General features: G+C 42.8%; 2 protein-coding genes across 2 annotated transcripts; one reads left to right on the top strand and one right to left on the bottom strand.

Annotated features, from left to right (window-relative positions):
* Positions 1-293: 293 nt before the first annotated feature.
* Positions 294-5,185, top strand: ca6 (carbonic anhydrase VI). The gene is made up of 10 exons (XM_063464538.1): positions 294-401; positions 966-1,145; positions 1,615-1,763; positions 2,162-2,257; positions 3,171-3,237; positions 3,387-3,544; positions 3,727-3,853; positions 3,990-4,073; positions 4,172-4,204; positions 4,293-5,185. The coding sequence occupies exons 1-10, from the start codon at positions 311-313 to the stop codon at positions 4,925-4,927; spliced, it is 1,620 nt and encodes a 539-aa protein (XP_063320608.1). The 5' UTR covers positions 294-310; the 3' UTR covers positions 4,928-5,185.
* A 198-nt stretch (positions 5,186-5,383) lies between these two features.
* LOC134618836 (solute carrier family 2, facilitated glucose transporter member 5-like) lies at positions 5,384-13,619 on the bottom strand. Its single transcript, XM_063464420.1, has 12 exons — positions 13,560-13,619; positions 13,352-13,450; positions 13,106-13,266; positions 12,902-13,026; positions 12,659-12,811; positions 12,433-12,558; positions 12,161-12,348; positions 11,915-12,025; positions 11,715-11,816; positions 7,145-7,220; positions 6,796-6,923; positions 5,384-5,608 (listed from the first exon to the last, which is right to left on the bottom strand). The coding sequence occupies exons 1-12, from the start codon at positions 13,602-13,604 to the stop codon at positions 5,384-5,386; spliced, it is 1,539 nt and encodes a 512-aa protein (XP_063320490.1). The 5' UTR covers positions 13,605-13,619.
* Between the last annotated feature and the right edge of the window lie 4,052 nt (positions 13,620-17,671).

Here is a 17,671-nt window from a genome sequence, read left to right as displayed (position 1 = left end):
CTCCTGATTGATTGACTGATTGATTGATTGAATTATTTAATCATTGCCAAAAACCATAAACCACTGATAATGACATGACCGAGAGGACAGTGGATTTTAGAAATCAAATATGAGCTCAAACTTAAATTAAAAAGGGAGTTTAGATGACAGCCAAAAGCTGCTCTCTTGACACTGTGGGACTGCAGGGAAGCGCTCTGGGCGTTTTCAGCAGAAGTTTCACCCCCGCCCCCCTTTCACTGGCTGTTTCAATCTTGAGAGTAAACCTCTGTGAGGAGTCACTGTCTGCGCGACACAGCCGGGAGACGCAACGATGGAGATTTTCTGCGTGTTTTTCTCCGCGCTTTTCGCCTCTGTGGTTGGCGATGCCATCCCTGATCATGGAATCCACTGGACATACAAAGGTGGGCATTTTTCTGTCAGCGTGTCTGTATTAGTTTTAATATAATTTACGGCACTATTTTTTTTTTAAATCCCCTAAAACTGTGCTTTCACTGAAGTTGAGGCGTGGTGCGTAAAGCGTGCGTAAAGCCGTTTATTGTGCAACACAAATAATTAACAAATAGCATTGTAAAAAATAAATAAAGTGATTGAAATGAAAATTGGGTTATTACTGTTTATTCACAAAGATCAAATTCCTTTGACGCGCTTTGCGTTATAGGACAAATACTTTTCGGTTAACAGCTGGTTGACTCTTGGAAAAACCATGAAGGGACCATTTGGTGTACAGCGCAGCTGCTGCTAAGAATCTGGGGATGAATGTTATTTGAAGACGCAACATTATTCTGTTGAACAAGCCCCCGGCGTGCCAGGGAACCAGCAACATGCGAGCTGGGTGGTTAATCCATTTCAAAGAAGGCTAATGTAAATCGACAGTTCAAACAGTGTCAGTCTGTTCGTGGATTTATCTCACTCTAGGAACCTTTTGCCATTTAAGCGGCTAATCAGCTGTCTGTTTTTCCATACAGAGGGCGCTTTGGATCAAATGCACTGGGCAACCCAGTACCCTGCGTGCGGCGGTAAGAAGCAGTCCCCGATTGACATCCAGCGGCGCAACGTTAGGCACAACCCTGACATGTTACAACTGGAACTCAGCGGATATGACGCGCAGAAAGGGACTTTTCTCATGTCCAACAACGGGCACTCCGGTAAGAAAAGTCGGCAAAAATAATAATATTAGCCTACAAAAAAACAAAACAAAAACAAAACAAAACAAAAAACAAAACAAAAACAAAAACAAATAAACGGGAGCAATTCCAATAGAACCTTCGCACTTTCGTGCTTGGGCCCGAATGACTAAGTTCACTATTAACTTGCACAGAAACCACCAAACCACAGTTTTTTCTGCTATAGTTCCGGAACTATAAAGCCAATATTTACCTTGAGGTTGAGGTAGAATTTGCATTTTTAGAAATCCTCTCTTTTATCTATATTTTCCGAGACTGCAATAGTTTTTGGAAAAGTCATCACTGCATCACATCACATCAACAGCACTGATAACACTGACCAGTGTGCTGCTGAAATAAATGTAGGCCAAGGCTTTCTGGAAATCAGACATACAGCGGCAGCTATGTAAAGTATTCATGATTTGTGATGATATATTGGTGTCACCATCAGTTCAAATCGACCTACCTCCCAGTATGAAGATCACTGAGGGACTCCCGGGAAAGTACACAGCCGTCCAGATGCACCTGCACTGGGGTGGCTGGGACCTGGAGGCCAGCGGAGCAGAGCACACCATAGACGGGATCCGCTACATGGCAGAGGTAGGCTTACAAAACACAAAGGCTGGCCACTGCAGTAAAGCCAGGTTTTAATGTCCTCCTCATGCTCAACCAACAATTGAGATCTATTATAAATGTAGGTGCAGAAGTTTAAAGTGATGTTGGGTTTCATCAGAATGGAAACCAGAATGACCTGCATCTAGTAATCAGCACTCTTTTGTGAAACCATTTCTGAGCTGCGCACAAGCAGCTTCATGTTGAACAGTTTTAAGACTTTCTTTCATTTCATCAAACAGCTGAAACAATCGATTTGTTCTTAGATTAAAACTGAAATTAAAGTTAGTAAATGCATTTCTATCTCCTGATGTTTCCACCCAAATCGCAGGTCACTTAGCATATTTGGCACCTAACCTCTCCTGGCACTTAACCTTCTCTTCCAGCTGCATGTGGTCCATTACAACTCTGACAAGTACAAGAGCTTTACTGAAGCCAGAGATAAGCCAGACGGGCTTGCAGTCCTCGCCTTTTTCTATGAAGTACGTGAGCCACAAATACCTCTTCCTCTCTTCTCTCTCTAACCACTAGGCTCATACCCAAATGCACAGAATACAAGTGTTCTTTTAGACAGAAGACCACAACTGACACTGTGAGAAGTTTAGAAAGTGAAAAATAACATACTTTGCAGTGGAAAAACATGCATTTGGCAAACAGTCTGAGTCTTTGAAGTCTGCGATACTTTGTTCTGCTCATCCTGCCGGGTAATAGGCTTTATCGAGTCTTCAGCTACACGGCAGCACAGTAAATGAGCGCTTGTTTCCACCGGGCTGCTCTGGATCTCAGACGGCTTGTGACCTTCAGCTATGAGACACTTCCTTTCCTTTCCTTTCCTTTGAGAGGTCATCGCCGCAGCAACACCACAGCTGGCATCCACTGTGGTAGCAGCAGTTTGGAGTCAAATAATTTAGATGCATCCAAGTGAGAGTTTAAATGCAACTGGGACTTTATTTTCACTTCTACAGCACATTACTCATAAGTTAATATCTGACATCAAGCAAAGAAGGAACATTAAAAAGACAGAATGACTAAAAATTATAACATATCTGCAAAAACATGACCAAAACTGCCAGATGTGTGCAACAGTCACAAGTGACTCATCAAATGTCTGTTGTTGTAATTTTTTTTTTATTATTATTTTTTTTAAAGAAATCAACGTTTTTTGGTTTCTAGCTCTTTATAAAACAGGTTAATGAATCTGGATTTTTGGTTGTATCAGTGCCTTTTAAGCATGTTAAATACAATTTTATGATGAATGTTAAAGCAACACAAAGGTTCTAAAAAACTGTAATAATCCTCTAAAGCCTGCATTTGTGGGGTCAATTCAGAATTATTTCTTTTCATTGAAACTTTAAGCATAAACTTTAACACAGCTTTGTTTTATTTTCTTTCCAGGATGGCCATTTTGAGAACACCTACTATAGTGATTTTATTGCAAACTTGGAGAAAATCAAGTATGCTGGTGAGTTACTCACTAAAACAAACAAACAAACAAACAAACAAAAGAAAAACCCCACATTGCTCTACTTGGGGTCAGAATCCAAATGTAACCTCTAGCTGAACCATAACTGACTGGTTTAGTTTAATATGGCGTTTGCGTAACCCTCACAGGTCAGTCCATGAACATATCCCACCTTGATGTCCGCTCAATGCTCCCCGAGAACCTGAACCACTTCTTCAGATACCAGGGCTCCCTCACAACTCCACCCTGCTACGAGAGCATCCTCTGGACTGTGTTTGATACGCCCATTACTCTTTCACACAACCAGGTAAGGCCGACCAGAGAGCCCTTTGCTCCAAAACCGATATTTTTTTTCAAGAACACTGATGTTTTTTTAAAATAAAGTCATAAGCCTAAGTCCTAAGTGGAAAACTGTTGAAGGGAATGGGTTTCTTTTAAATCTATGTTGCTGCTGTGCCACAAACTTATCTGCTCTTCTGCTGCGTTCAGATCAGGAAACTGGAGAGCACACTGATGGACATGGACAACAAGACCCTCTGGAATGATTACCGCATTGCTCAGCCTCTCAATGGGCGTATTGTGGAGTCTTCTTTCTTGCCGCGCCTCGGGAAAGGAAGTGTGTAGCTTATCGTTACCACACGATTGCACAATAATGTTATTATTTTTTTTCCTTAGAACTGGTGTTGGGTGGAAGGAGATGTACAAGCTTGAGTCTATTTCTCTGTATTTCCTTTGACTGTTTGTTTTTTCAGCATTTTGTCGGCAAGATGAAATAGAATCCAGGCTCCAGAAGATCGAGGGTCTGATAACATCCATTGGAAAGAACATTCATTCAGGTGCTTGCTCATCTTAAAAACTGCCAAACATAGCTATATGTAAGAGATGGGTGTATTTACTTTGCAGTGTTTGCTTCTTTCTCATTCCTTCCCTTTAGGTGGATTTCACAACTCAAGGCCTACCAGATACGGTGGGTGGTTTTATAATATGATATTGATCTGCAGTTAAAGTAAGATGGCGCTTCTCCAGCCTGATTCTTGTTTTTCTGTCGTCCTCAGAAACTGGCTCTTTGTTTCCTTTGGTGCTCAACTTTCGGGAGAAAGATTCTGGCAGTTATGCTTTGGCCAGCCTCAGCCACCCCATGGACCTGGACGCCTTCACCGTCTGCATGCACGTCCTGCCTCAGGTCGAAGGAGTCCACACCGTCATCTCCTACTCCAGCAGCGGCAATGACAACGAGCTGATGATATCCATCGTAGAGGATGGGGGTGCGAGAGAAGTCGGCCTCTGGATTGGCAACGAGTTTGTCAACCTGCCGCACAACTTCAAGCCCAAGGACTGGGTGAACTACTGCATTACCTGGTCGTCGCACACTGGCGGCGCGGAGCTCTGGATTAACGGCATGGTGGGGGAGCAGCGGTACCTCAGAAGGGATTACACAATCAGATCTGGCGGTGTGTTCATTCTGGGCAAAGACCAGGATGGCTTACTGGGAATCTTCAATGCTGATGCCTTTGTGGGGAAGATGACTGACGTCAACGTGTGGGACTATGTGCTCACCACAGCAGATATCCGAGACCAAATGCAATGCATGAATAACAGCACGGTGGTGGGAAATGTGTTCAGCTGGGGAAACACCAAACTGAGCATGTACGGAGGGGTGCAGCTGGACAGTCAGTACAGATGTTCCTGATGCTTCTGTTTGTATGAGCTTCAACATGCTGCAACAAGCCACAATATCATCTGTTGATGTTGGGGATTTGATTGAATTGTTGGTGAAGGGTTTATGGTATGTTTTACAAAGGACAAAATGCTTTTCAAGGCGCCTACAGACCAATATTAAAAACACATCACAGCTTGAGCCATGTACTGCATTCATATGTCATCAATAAAAGCTTACAAGAGACCTGCTGTTCGCTCATTGACTCCTTCACACTTCTTTAAGGCTGCATCTAGTGCATACACCGACTCACAGCAAACCTTAGCCTGCATGGAAATCTACTAACATCTGCAGGCACAAATACAAAGAAAAAGCACACAAAGTCATCTAAAATTAAAACACTGTCAAGTCTTCTACCACACACACACACTCCCTCGCTCCACACCCGCAGCGAATACTTCCTCTTTTATCAATGCTCTCCTTCTTTCTTCAGAAGGGCGTGGCCTTCTGTGCATCCTCTGGGCTCTCTTTGAGCTCTTTCAGCGGCAGATCGCCGTCACCCAGATTTAACTCCACTTTGTTCCTCTTTGCAAACATCTGGAAGACCTCCAGGAACGTCTTCTCCTTTGTTTCGGGCACCACCAGCCAGATGTAGATCAGGGTGACCAGACAGATGACGCTAAAAATGATGAAGCTGTAGGGGCCCAGGCCTCGCTGGGGAGAGAAGGAGGAGAGGAAATGTGATTTCTGGGTCCTCGACATGAAATGTAAATATGTTGGGAAGACAAACAGAGCAAACAAGGTGAGGTCAAAAGTGAAACACTGCTCTTTACTGATATGTTTCTCAAGCATCTTCTTCCCTTGATTACACTTTCAGGTTTAAACATGTAAGAGGGAGTAAACATGAGATAAAGCTTATGTTTATATCTAAGATCACGTCATTCAGTCCATTAGAAAAGATGTTTAATCAAGAAAAAAACTACTGGACATAATGTCTCATTTAAGATTTTATAATATATTTTCTGGTGTTATAATATTCAAGCTCCGATACTATGTTTCAGGCGTTGTAGATGCAGTGAAAAATGTTTTTGGCGCTCTGCATGTTTGCATTCCTCATGTATCTGCCTCCTCCTGTTGTGCCTCCTCTCATTTTGTTTCCCTGTCTGCGTTTGTGTAGGAGGACTAGGTGAGCCACTCCCTTTCCAGTTTTTCCTACTTCACTCGACGACCGAAACCAACACTGTTCTCTTGTGCTTAGATCCACCAGCTTCCCACCTGCCTGCCTGTTTTATTCAGCTGATTTGATCGCCCCTGGCTCCAGTCTGCCCTGTGTAACGTCAGTCAAACAACAAGCCAGCTTTGCACACAGAAACAGTTCCTGAGTAGTTTAGCAGCCAGCAACACTAAGCCACCCACCCAAGAAAAATCACTCCTTTTTTGAGCATGCACAATAAATAAAGTGTCACCTAAGGTGGAGTGTGCATCAGGTAGGTGAGTGATAGGTCCAAACCGCATTCTCTAGCATGACAGCAATCAATAATAAACAGGAGGAACCAACTGATTTTTTTGTTTTGTTCTCAGTTTGATACCTGAATGAAACCTCGGCCTCCATCTCACCCTATCCCCAGCATCCTCCTGTGTCACACAACTCTCTGCACGTCCTCCTTCACTACATCCATGGATCTCCTCTGTGTTCTTTCTCTTTTCCTCCTACCTGCCAGCTCGCCAGCTTGCTTGCAAATCTATGCAAACTGCAAAGAAAATATCAAAGTAATCCAATTCTAAGTGACATAAAGGATCACATTACAGCGAGGACATAAACTGCCTTGCTGGTTATGCTTGATAAAACATCTGCAACTAATTCCATTGAAGTATGAGCCTGTAAAAATTGAGTAACTAACCTCGAGGAAGGGGAAGATTAGACCAACAACGAAGTTGGAGAGCCAGTGGACGGAGCCGGCCACCATGAATGCCGCAGGCCTGGCTGTTTGCCGGAACATCTCAGTGCCCACCACAGTAGGAATGGGACCTGCAGAACAAAAATGCAATTAACCACAATCAAAACACTCGAGACAGACATCATCAGTCTTCACAGCCAGAGAGGATGCTCATGTCTCAAACAAACCCAGTGCTGATGTACAAACTTTGATTATATGCCTGGTTACATCTAAACAACACTTCAGCTAATGGAGCGCCCTGCTGTAATCAGTATGTGTGTAAATACCAACAGGTCTACTCAGACAGACTCACTCGGTCCTATGCCATGTCCGATGATGTAGATGATGACAGAGGCGATGCTGACATAGGGCATCCATGTCACAGTCTCCTGCAAACACAGACAAGCAGCTCTCAGTAACTATTCCTTCTGATGTTTGTAAGCAGGAGCAACATTAATGGCTCCACATGGAGGCCTTGAGGATCAAAGGCAGATGATTAATGTGCCTACTCTCCATTGTGTCTCTAAATTGTGCCTTTACTGCTGCTGAAAATAACGCCTGTCTGAAAACACTGGCTCCAGGTGAGGTTGCAGGTTTAAAGGAGGGCAGCACTGCATTTGTGGTTCTCTCTAATAGTCAGTGTTTATGTGCAGGTTTCATGACTCCTGAAAACAAAGGGGCCAAAATATCACTTTATTGTCTCAGACCATGATGGGAATCCTAGACGTACAAGATGATTACAGGCTGGTAATCTGTAGCACAGTGGCACCGTTTGTTATTTTGGCTTTTTACTGGTTGCGTCTTGTTTAATTATTTTGCCAATCTGTCATCATGTCAGATTCTGCTGTTCCTTAGCTGTCCTCCAGGAGTTCTCACTGTGGCTTTTCAGAAATGGCCAAAACATAGGGACGAAGTGCAGGTGAAATTAAATCAAACATACAATGATTACATCTTTAAATGGCTATCATTGTTGTCTTTGGGTCTGATCACTACCCGACTTGGCGCCACAGCCAATTATGGATATCCGATGAAACTCTCAACCTGGTAGCAGAACACAAAAGAACAAAACTGGTTGACTTTGATTCAGTAATCAAAGTCAAATTGTTTACTTATTTACTATATTATATTTAGTTACTAAATTTATTATTATATTTATTAGTTACTGCCTACTCAATCTACAAGTGCACAGGATCATAAAGAGGGACGCTTACTGGGAAAGTGGTTGGAGACCTTGAAGAAGCATTGTCAAGGCATGAAAACCGCACACTCTACTAGATATTGCGTGGTCTAAGCCAGCGGTCCCCAACCGTTTTTGCGCCACGGACCGGTTTATGCCCGACAATATTTTCACGGACCGGCCTTTAAGGTGTCGCGGATAAATACAACCAAATAAAACTAGTACCGGTACCGAAAAAAAGATTTATTCATAACACACGTGAAAAGACCCAGGAAAACCGAGTTAACGATAAAAACGATAACAAAATAACGCTAAAAACCAATAAAAACCCTGAAAACCATACATTTCACACCCGAACCTCAACTCTCGCGGCCCGGTACCAAACAACTCACGGACCGGTACCTTTGTGCGCTCAGCAACCAAACGCCTACATTGTTGGAAAGAATCTTTCTATGGCCTCTACAACCATGACCCAGGCCCAACTACAGTGCCTCCCGAAATCGACCCCCACCATTTGCCAATGTCGGACACCGAACCAACAATCGAAGAAGTCAAGCATATGAATGGGAAAACACCCAGGCTGGACCACGTCGCTGCAGAGGCAATCAAAACTGGAGGGGATATCCTCATTTCTCAACTGCATGGACTAATTCGACTGATCTGGAGAACAGAGGAGATACCGGAGAAGGTAAAGGCCACAGCCGTGAGTGCAAGAACTACCGCGAAATTAGCCTCCTTTCCATCACTGGTAAGATCACAATGAAAATCATCCAGTTGCGCCTGCAAAAACATTGTGAGCAGTCAAGCAAAGAAGAGCAAGCCTGTTTTCGACCTGGGAGGGGTTGCTGCAATCAGATTTTCATTCTTCGCCAACTGATCAACTAAAGAGTTTAATGTGGACAGAGGACAGGGATTGTCTTCATCGACTGCAAATTGAAGATGATCTTAAACAACGATATCTATCTGTCGACCAAGCAAAGGTCAAGGCCACAGATCGCAAGGCCTTGAGATACATTGTTGACCAAGCTGGAACCCCTATGGCACCCTTGTATTGGCTTCATGGACCTCCCTTGCCAACCACTAGCTAGGGACAAAAGAAAAAACAAAAAACGAATCATTGTTGTCTGACCTCCAATCCACCTGCATCCAGTTTCCTGTCATTTATCATGTGTCAGATGTTTGGTTCAGCTTTTTTTTTTTTTTTTTTTAAATCACCAGAAGCCCTTCCTGTCACAGTCCCAAAGGGATTTGGGTCTCCTCACGGCACTGAACTGGGATGATTTGCCTATTAGTCAGATCTCTAAACCACTACACCATGGAGACAAAGCTGTTTTTAATCTCTCATTTTCAGCAAACACATTCAGCAAAATTGGGCAAATGAATAGCAGTTTCATGATCAGGTGCAGTCTTTACTCTTGTTTAAATTAAACTGATAACATATGTGCTTAATTTTTAATTTACTTTTTAATTTATATGCCTTTAATTTACTCCAGGATGATTAGTGAAAAACAACCACTAATTCTTTTAAAAAAATCCATGTCGTTGTCATGCATATCATTGCCAACGTCTACAATCTGGAGACACCTTCATGAATGGAAATACAGACGGTTTATAACAAGGTGAAAACCACTGGTTACACTCAAGAATAGGAAGGCCAGATTAGACTAAACTCCAAAAGGCCTGCACAGATGTGGAAAAAAAATTCTAGGGATAAATGAAACCAAAGTGAACTTGTACCTGGAATGGGCATGAATGACTTTAACCAGACCACTGGCGTTTGTTGCTGACATGGCTGCTGATAGAAGTAACAGGGCAACTATAAAGTGTACAGGGCTATACTCTGTGCTCAGATCTGAAGTGATCAGACAACGCTGGACAGTAAAAATGGATAAAGACCCAAAGCATACCACAAAAGGGACCCAAGAATTTCACAAAGAAGGAGAAGAAATGGGATATTCTTTGATGGCCTGATCTCAACTTTGCAGTTACAGTAGATGCAGAACAATGTATAAAACGTAACTCTTGAACAGATATTGGATAAGTTTTTGTTAAACCACTTGAGTAAAAGCGGAAAATTTGTATTTCATTCATATGTCATTTACACATGTGTACAGAGGAAAAATACAAAAAACTGTTTGTAGAGGCCTTTTCAACAATGCAGGTTCAAACTGGGACCCTAGACCAACACTGAGGTGATGTTTTTGTAGTGAAGTAGATTTTGGGTAGGGTGGTTTTTTACATGATGTCCGCGAATGCAGCGCTAACATCCACACCCTTCCCAGGCAATAATTAGAGGACGTTATAAGAAAGAGCGCGCTTCACTACAACAGGGAGGCATTTGACATTCTTTCCTCGTCCAAGGTGGCCGAGAGCGTTAGGCGGCTAAGCACTGCAGAGCGGTTTTATTTCTTCAGGAAAGCTGCTCATTTTAGTATTGCCCTTTAGAGAGTGGATCGTGCCACACTACTGCTGTCTTGTTGTAGGCTTGTTGTTGTTTTACAATCATTTATGGACTGGCCATGACTGGCTCCTTGTTTTATGGTCTTTTTTTTACTCTGAATTGTTTGTATTTTGATCATGCTTTTATAAAGAATTGTATCTTAGGGTGTATTTGTTCTTGTTTCGTTTATATCTCTTTTACTGACTTGTTTGATGTTTGATGTTTTGTTGTTTTTTTTGCCTTAATGGCGGTACGGCCGCTTGTTGTGGGGCTAGGCACATGAGGTGGAATCCCACCTGATACATGAGAGTGTACACACTGGGAAATAGGTAGATTGCACCATTTAGATTGCAGTGAGAGTGACAGTGAGGTTTGCAGTGAAACTACACGGGTGAGTAATTGATGCCACCCTTGGGCACTCCTCTCTGTAGGTTGCCTCCTCAAGTTGCCGGTCTCCACTATTTTGTTTAGTTATTTTACCAAGCTGCTATTTTACTAGGGTAGCACCGTAACAGCGAGCCTTGTCTTTTTAATCATTGTTCGTTAATAAAGTGTTTTAATTAACGGTCTTGCATTGTCAGCCCTGCTACCTTAAGAAGTTCTCTTATTTTACAGCTCTATGCTTTTACTAGTTTTTCCTAATAAATTTTGATTGTAAAATTGCTCTGCCTCACCTCTGGTTGCTAATAACGAGCCTGTGGGCTTCTGTAACTGTATAGCATTTGCATTGGCTATAGAAATCTCTCCTGGGGTGTAACTCCCTCCCCAGGTGGTGTTGTCAACACCCTTTAGTCACCTTTACTGGTTATCCTCCTTCGGGCCACCACATTCTGATAAAAGTCCATCCATTTTGACTTAAATGCATGAAAGATGAGTGGGGGAAAAAGCCATAATCATGGTCTCAACAGCAGCAGTGCCTCTATTTTTTTTTTATTGCAGTTAAAACCATGAGTAACACCTTCATAATGTACTCTTCATTGATTAATTATTCAATAGAGCTGTAACCCAATGGGGACAAAGTGCAGGTGAGAGCAGAAAATTAAAATGAAACAGATAAAGATGAAGTCTTTAAAGGCCTGTCTATAGCTGCAATTAAATCAACCTCATGCGGCGTTACTTTCTGATCCACTTATCCTGAGATCATAAACAGGGTCTTACAAATCTCCTCTGATTCTTTCCAGGTTGGGGAACTAATAACTGAACCACTAGAGGGCAGCAGAGTGACAGGTTGCAGGCATTAGTAGCACTGACAGGTCTGTACGGTACCTGCAAGTTGAGTGCGACAGTGAGCAGCACACTGGCTCCGCAGCAGATCCCAAAACCACAGAGGAGGAGCAGACGGCGACCTGAGGCTTCCACGATGAACACCTGGGATGACAAAACCCCCGTTCACAGTGGTTATCTCCATCTCACATGATCAAACAGCAGACAAACAGCTCCTCCCCTCAGCTTTGCTGGGTACCTACAGTGGTTACACTCATAAAGACATTCACTGCTCCCGTTCCCACTGTGACATACTGGATGTCACTCTCCCTGACTCCTGCAGAGCTGTATATGATGTCTGCATAGTAGTAGATCTGAGAGAAGAGAGAGAAATGCATTATGGTTATAACACAACAGCCTGTGAATAAGCAAGAACATAGATGTTGTCATGTATCCTGAAACTGAGTTATTGTGTGAGGGACGAGGACAACTGGACGGGCACGTCTCACCGCATTGACGCCCGACAGCTGCTGGCCCATCATCATGACGACTATGGAGATCAGCTGCCAGCGAAGAGAGTGCTGGGACAGCAGGGAGAACACACTTAGGTGACCTTCAGCCTTCTCGGACTGGTCCTCCTGACGCATCTCCAACAGCTCGCTGTCCACGTTGTCCCACCCACGCAGGCGCTGCAGTGCTAAGGGTGGAAACGCATACAATACCATAATGCTCAGTTTATCTTCGATGTGTAGTGTAGTTGTGCAACATCGCACTTTCTTACCTTTCATTGCTTCTTTCTCATTTCCATTCTGGATGAGCATGTACCTGGGGCTCTCAGGGAAGAAAGGGAGCAGCAGGAGCTGAATTGCGGCGGGAATACCAGTAAGGCCAAGCATGAGGGTCCAGCCTGGACACACAGGGAACACAGACAACATTTTAAACCTATTCTTAAGACCATGTCTCAGCATCTGATAAATAAATGATCAAACATGTACAAACTTGAGTACCAGTGCTGTTTCCCAGTATGTTTCTAATGCCCAGCACTTGGGCGCAGAGGATGCCAAAAGTGATGAAGAGTTCTGGAAAAATGCAGAGAGCTCCCCTCAGGTTTTTGGGAGCGATCTCACCCAGATACATGGGGACCACAGTGGAAGAGAGACCTGCAGATGGGAAAGCATGCACGGGTGAAGCTAAACCGCCTGATCACGTCTGATCCTTAACCTGGACTGTTGTTAAATTCGGGAGCTGACCTGCACAGATGCCTACTATAAACCTGGCCACAATGATGATCTCGTAGGACTTGGCGATCTCACTGACTCCCATCATTATAGCAGGGACGATGGAGAAGATGTTGTTGAAGAGGAGGGTGCCCTTCCTGTAGCAGGGATGAAGCATTAGTTGCAAGAAACATGCAGAGCGTGCTAAACTACACGTGGAATAAAGCAGATTCTTACCTCCCAAGTTTGTTGACCAGAGGGGCCACCATCAGAGAGCCAAAGAAGCCTCCGAGAGGGAACATGGACACGGAGAGAGACCACAGCAGAGTCAGGACGTTGTCATCCATCGGACTGTGGTAACGCTCCATGTAGGTGGTATTATAAAACTGCTTCATGAACTGAAAAGAGCAGGAGAGCACTGATAGGAGCAAATCATCTTCCCAGCGAGTTACATTCAAGCTTTTCTTTCTTTAATTAGTTTACCTGCGATGGAGAGTTGACCACAGACACATTATAGCCGTACTGAAAGGACGAACCAAAGGCAGCTAAGAGTGTTGCCAGCACCAGGACTACAGTTAGCCTCTGTTTTTTGTTGGGGAGAGGGGGACAGCATCAGAGCGCTATTTGAAAAGTCAGAAAAAAAAAGAAAAATTGTGACCATGGTTGTGATCACATGTGAACTGTAACTCACCCCTTTCCTCTCCACAGGCTTTCCCCATTCCTCAGTGTCTGCCATGGCCGTGTTTGGGCTCACTGTCACTTTCAGCAGTAATAACAGCACACTTTGTTATTACTCCACCACTGGATTATGCTTGCCCTTTGGACACCAGATCAGAAAGCGTGGGATTGGTTTATCGTTATCGCACTGTACCGTACTGCTGACTGTGCTCTCAGAATTTAAAAAAAGTTAAAAAAAACCCCATTTTTTTCTTATGTAATAGACCTGGAAGATTAAAAGCATATTTGAATGTTGATATTTAAAGCTTACTTGCACTGTACCCTTCACTAAACAAGATCAATTGATACAGCTGTCATTAAAAGAAAAAATGATAAGGATAAGGCATCTTTATTGCTCTTTTGATCCATGTGGAGGCCGCAATGCATCAGATGGATTTATTAAAATATAAATTTATTATATAATATAAATATAAGTTAATAATTAATTCTTATCAATAGTTTTAGACTGAGTTTTACTGAAACAAGTATTTGTTTCGACAAGGCCGCTTTTAGGCAGATAATAAAACCACAGAGTGTATTTATACAAATATGTAATTGTAAAGACCATCAAATGTTCATTACACAATTGTGCTAATTTAAATTTGTGGTTTTACAGAAAAATCTTTTTATTATATATATTTTTATTGAGAGAGAAATATACATTAGTCGTTTACAATTACAATACAGTCTGTTCCCCTCACACATTTGTTTGTTTTTTCCTTACACGAACAGATACAGTAGTATACACACACACACACACACACACCCACACCCACACACACACACACACACACACACAAACATGTTAAAATAAAATTTAGAAAAAGGGTGGGGGGTGATATTAATCAGCTGGTAAAACGTTCAATGACATGCAATAGATTACAAAGGAGATAAGATAAAACTCTCCATATTTGGCCTTTGCCGCTAGGCCTATCTTTTGCATTTTAAGAAATAACATAACATCTTGAAACCAAAAAGAAACTAAAGGCGGCTTTGAAGATTTCCAAAGGAGTAAGATACAACGTCTGGATAAAAGTGATGTAAAGGCTAATATTTTGAAGTGTGTAGGGTGGTTAGATCAGTATTGACTGGAAGCCCGAAAATAGCTAAAAAAGGGTCCATGCAGACCTGGGTCCCAAGAGACTTGGAAAGAATAACTGAATACTGGCTCCAGAAGTCATGGAGTCTTGGACACAGAAAGAACATGTGACTCAGGTCACATGGGGTGGCATAACATCATTCACACTGATCCACCACTTATGGGCAAATCTCAGACAGACGACACTTTGAATAGTAAACCCTGTGCAATACCTTAAAGTTGTAACCTAGCACAGGATGTACTATAACGGACAATGGATACTGCTTTCTCCCATTGTTGATCCAAAAAGACTACTTCTAACTCCCGCTCCCAAGCCTTCCTAATTTTAACCACTGAATGCACATCTAAATCCACAAATTGTTTATATATTAAAGATATAATTGATTTCTTATTGGGTTCAAGGGACAACAATTCCTCCCACAGACATGTGGAAGAAGAGGGTAGGAGGGGAAGAGAGCAGAGCACCTGAAAATAGCTAAATAGATGGGTAGCCGGAAGATTTGAGTCACATTAAATCCCAAATATTTAAAGCCAGCAGGGCTAAGTCTAAAAGGAATATCAGATTATTTAAGTATAAGACTTAAGGAATTTATAGGGAAGCATTCACTCTTAAGAAGATTTATTTTATAACCTGACAGAGAGCCGAACTAGTTTAATAGAGACACAGTTGGTAGTATTCTAGATAAGGGATCAGAAACATATTGAAGCAGGTCATCTGCATATAAAGACAGCTTTAAGTCAAGACCTGACTGGGAAATACCATGATAATGAGGGAGGGACTTCAAAGCTATAGATAGCCTGTCCTCCCTACCAAAAAGTAGGGAGGACAGGGGGGAGCCCTGCCTCGTGCCGTGTGAAAATGCAAAGTAGCCAGAGGAAACACCATTTGTGTAGACACTGTGTAAAGGTCCATTTTTTGTTTATTGCTATAAGCCTGTATAGTTATGGGTAGTGTCCAGTAGAGGTCTCTGTTGCTTAGTTAGCGACAAGCTGCACTTCCAGCTCAGACCGGATTTTGTGGCGCACATGTGCCAGAATGCAGCTCTCAATGAAGCGTGAAGCAGCGTGATACCAGACTCTTAACGAAATTAACAAATTGCAGCCCTTGGAATGCGGAGCAAGGTACATGTTTTAAACTGTACTTGATTGCGTAGTTGATATTTTGTTGTATTTTCTATTTTATTTGAGGTTATATTAGTAATAATAAGCGTCTAAGAAGATATATTTTGTGTTTGTGTTTAGTTTTACACGGTGTATTGGCGCACCTCAGCACTGTTAGATTCTGAATGAATCTTGAAGTAAAAATCACTGCACCCGTCGAGGCTCTTTCTGTTTCTTCCTTGGTCCGGGGGACTGCTACACACTGGCTTGGGGTGACTTGTACAACAATTGAATCCATGAAATGAATTGGTCCTTCAAACCAAATTTTTTGTAAGGCTGCAAAGCGAAAGCTCCACTCCACGCGATCGAAAGCTTTCTCAGCGTCAAGTGAAATAACTACTTCTGGATTAGTGGTCGAGTGCTGGGAAAGAATTACATTCAAAAGCGTGCGAACATTAAAGAACAGCTGGCGGCCTTCAATAAAACCATTCTGTTCATCCGAAATAATAGTAGGAAGAACCTTTTCAAGGTGAATTGCTAAAATTTTAACCAAGACTTTAACATCCATATTCAGAAGTGAAATAGGCCTATACGGGGTGCAAGATGTAGGATCCTTACCCTTCTTTAGGAGAACAGTAATTAGTGCTTGAGACAATGTAGGGGGCAATAGAGTTCGAAAATGTGAAGTCATTTCCGGGGTAAATCCCTCCCTCTGATGCGTTCTCAAGCAGTTCCTGCTCTGAAAATATGTAGCTTGCTCATCAGCTTAGAAGTGACCACATATTCAATTCAGCTTCTCCATCTTGTAGTTTTAGCTGTTGTATACAGGGTTTAGCATATTAGTTGTTTGTATAGGTGTGCTCTATATCTCAACAATGTCTAGGATGACAGGTTTTCAACCAGGTCAAGTGCCTCTATGCACTTAATTAGTTTAGATATTTTCCTTGTTTTCTTCATCTCTTATGTCATTGTACTGAAATTGAGCTATCCTAAGCTTGATGCAGACTACTTTTAGCATTTATCCACCTCAGTTAAATCTATGGTCTGGAGCACAGGCTGCTGTTGATCAGGGCATATCTTAACTGCTGCTGATGTGGGATGGCCTTCTCTGCACGCTCTTCAAGGCTGCTGTGTTTTCAGAAAACTTCTAACATTTGACATTTTCCAGCAACCGGTTTACCCTCAAAATCACATTTTTTTATGACAATATAAATGTGTTGTACGCTCCCTTGCGCTGCCGGGAGCGAATTCTTGCATGAATGTCTCGTCTCCCTGTGAGGCAGTCTTACTTGCTCGGGAACTCATGATAACAACAACAACCACGTGCCTGCTCCGCACTCACTCACACAGACGTACACAAACACTAAGACACAAAATAGGCCTACTCCGGACTCGCACCGGGACGCTCGGGACACAAATGGACGCTCTCCCACCGGCCTGGTGACGAGTTTTATGTCACAGGTCCTTTAGCAGGCGCTTCCATGAGTCCTGACTGGCGTAAGACTCTGACTTGGCGCTTTTCCCCTCGGTGAATGTTTGATTGCAGAATCCTGCTAGAGAAGGACCAATTAATGATGGGTTTGTCTGTCACAGACCCACCGCTGGAACGAGACAATTCTACTACAACAGCAAAAACAAGATGCAAGTCACCAAAGTTTTTGTGTTACTCGTGCATGAGGGAGAGAACTGTGACGAGCGTCGTTCCTTCCGCTCGAACCCGTCGCTCTCGTCAGCTCCCTCGTAGCACTGCTCTTTATTGTGGTTACATGAATATGCATAGGTTCATTACCATATGACGTCTTACACAGGCATACATGTGAACAAAGAGTACCTTGTCTGTGTGTCATGGAGGTGTGTGTGTGTGTGTGTGTGTGTGTGTCAAGATG

The sequence above is a fragment of the Pelmatolapia mariae genome, linkage group LG20 (assembly GCF_036321145.2).
Source record: "Pelmatolapia mariae isolate MD_Pm_ZW linkage group LG20, Pm_UMD_F_2, whole genome shotgun sequence".
Lineage (NCBI taxonomy): Eukaryota > Metazoa > Chordata > Actinopteri > Cichliformes > Cichlidae > Pelmatolapia > Pelmatolapia mariae.
The sequence above is the reverse complement of the archived record's forward strand: the minus strand, read 5'-3'. Positions and strand labels throughout refer to the sequence as shown.

What these genes read in the sequence shown, in the direction of transcription:
- LOC134618836 (XM_063464420.1), bottom strand. Translation starts at nt 13,604, where the DNA reads ATGGCAGACACTGAGGAATGGGGAAAGCCTGTGGAGAGGAAAGGG. An exon ending in AGCCTGTGGAGAGGAAAGGG is followed by an intron (nt 13,451 to 13,559) that starts GTGAGTTACAGT and finishes AACAAAAAACAG; the next exon opens with AGGCTAACTGTAGTCCTGGT. An exon ending in CTGGTCAACAAACTTGGGAG is followed by an intron (nt 13,027 to 13,105) that starts GTAAGAATCTGC and finishes TCCCTGCTACAG; the next exon opens with GAAGGGCACCCTCCTCTTCA.
- ca6 (XM_063464538.1), top strand. Translation starts at nt 311, where the DNA reads ATGGAGATTTTCTGCGTGTTTTTCTCCGCGCTTTTCGCCTCTGTGGTT. An exon ending in TTACTCTTTCACACAACCAG is followed by an intron (nt 3,545 to 3,726) that starts GTAAGGCCGACC and finishes TGCTGCGTTCAG; the next exon opens with ATCAGGAAACTGGAGAGCAC. An exon ending in GCCGCGCCTCGGGAAAGGAA is followed by an intron (nt 3,854 to 3,989) that starts GTGTGTAGCTTA and finishes TTGTTTTTTCAG; the next exon opens with CATTTTGTCGGCAAGATGAA.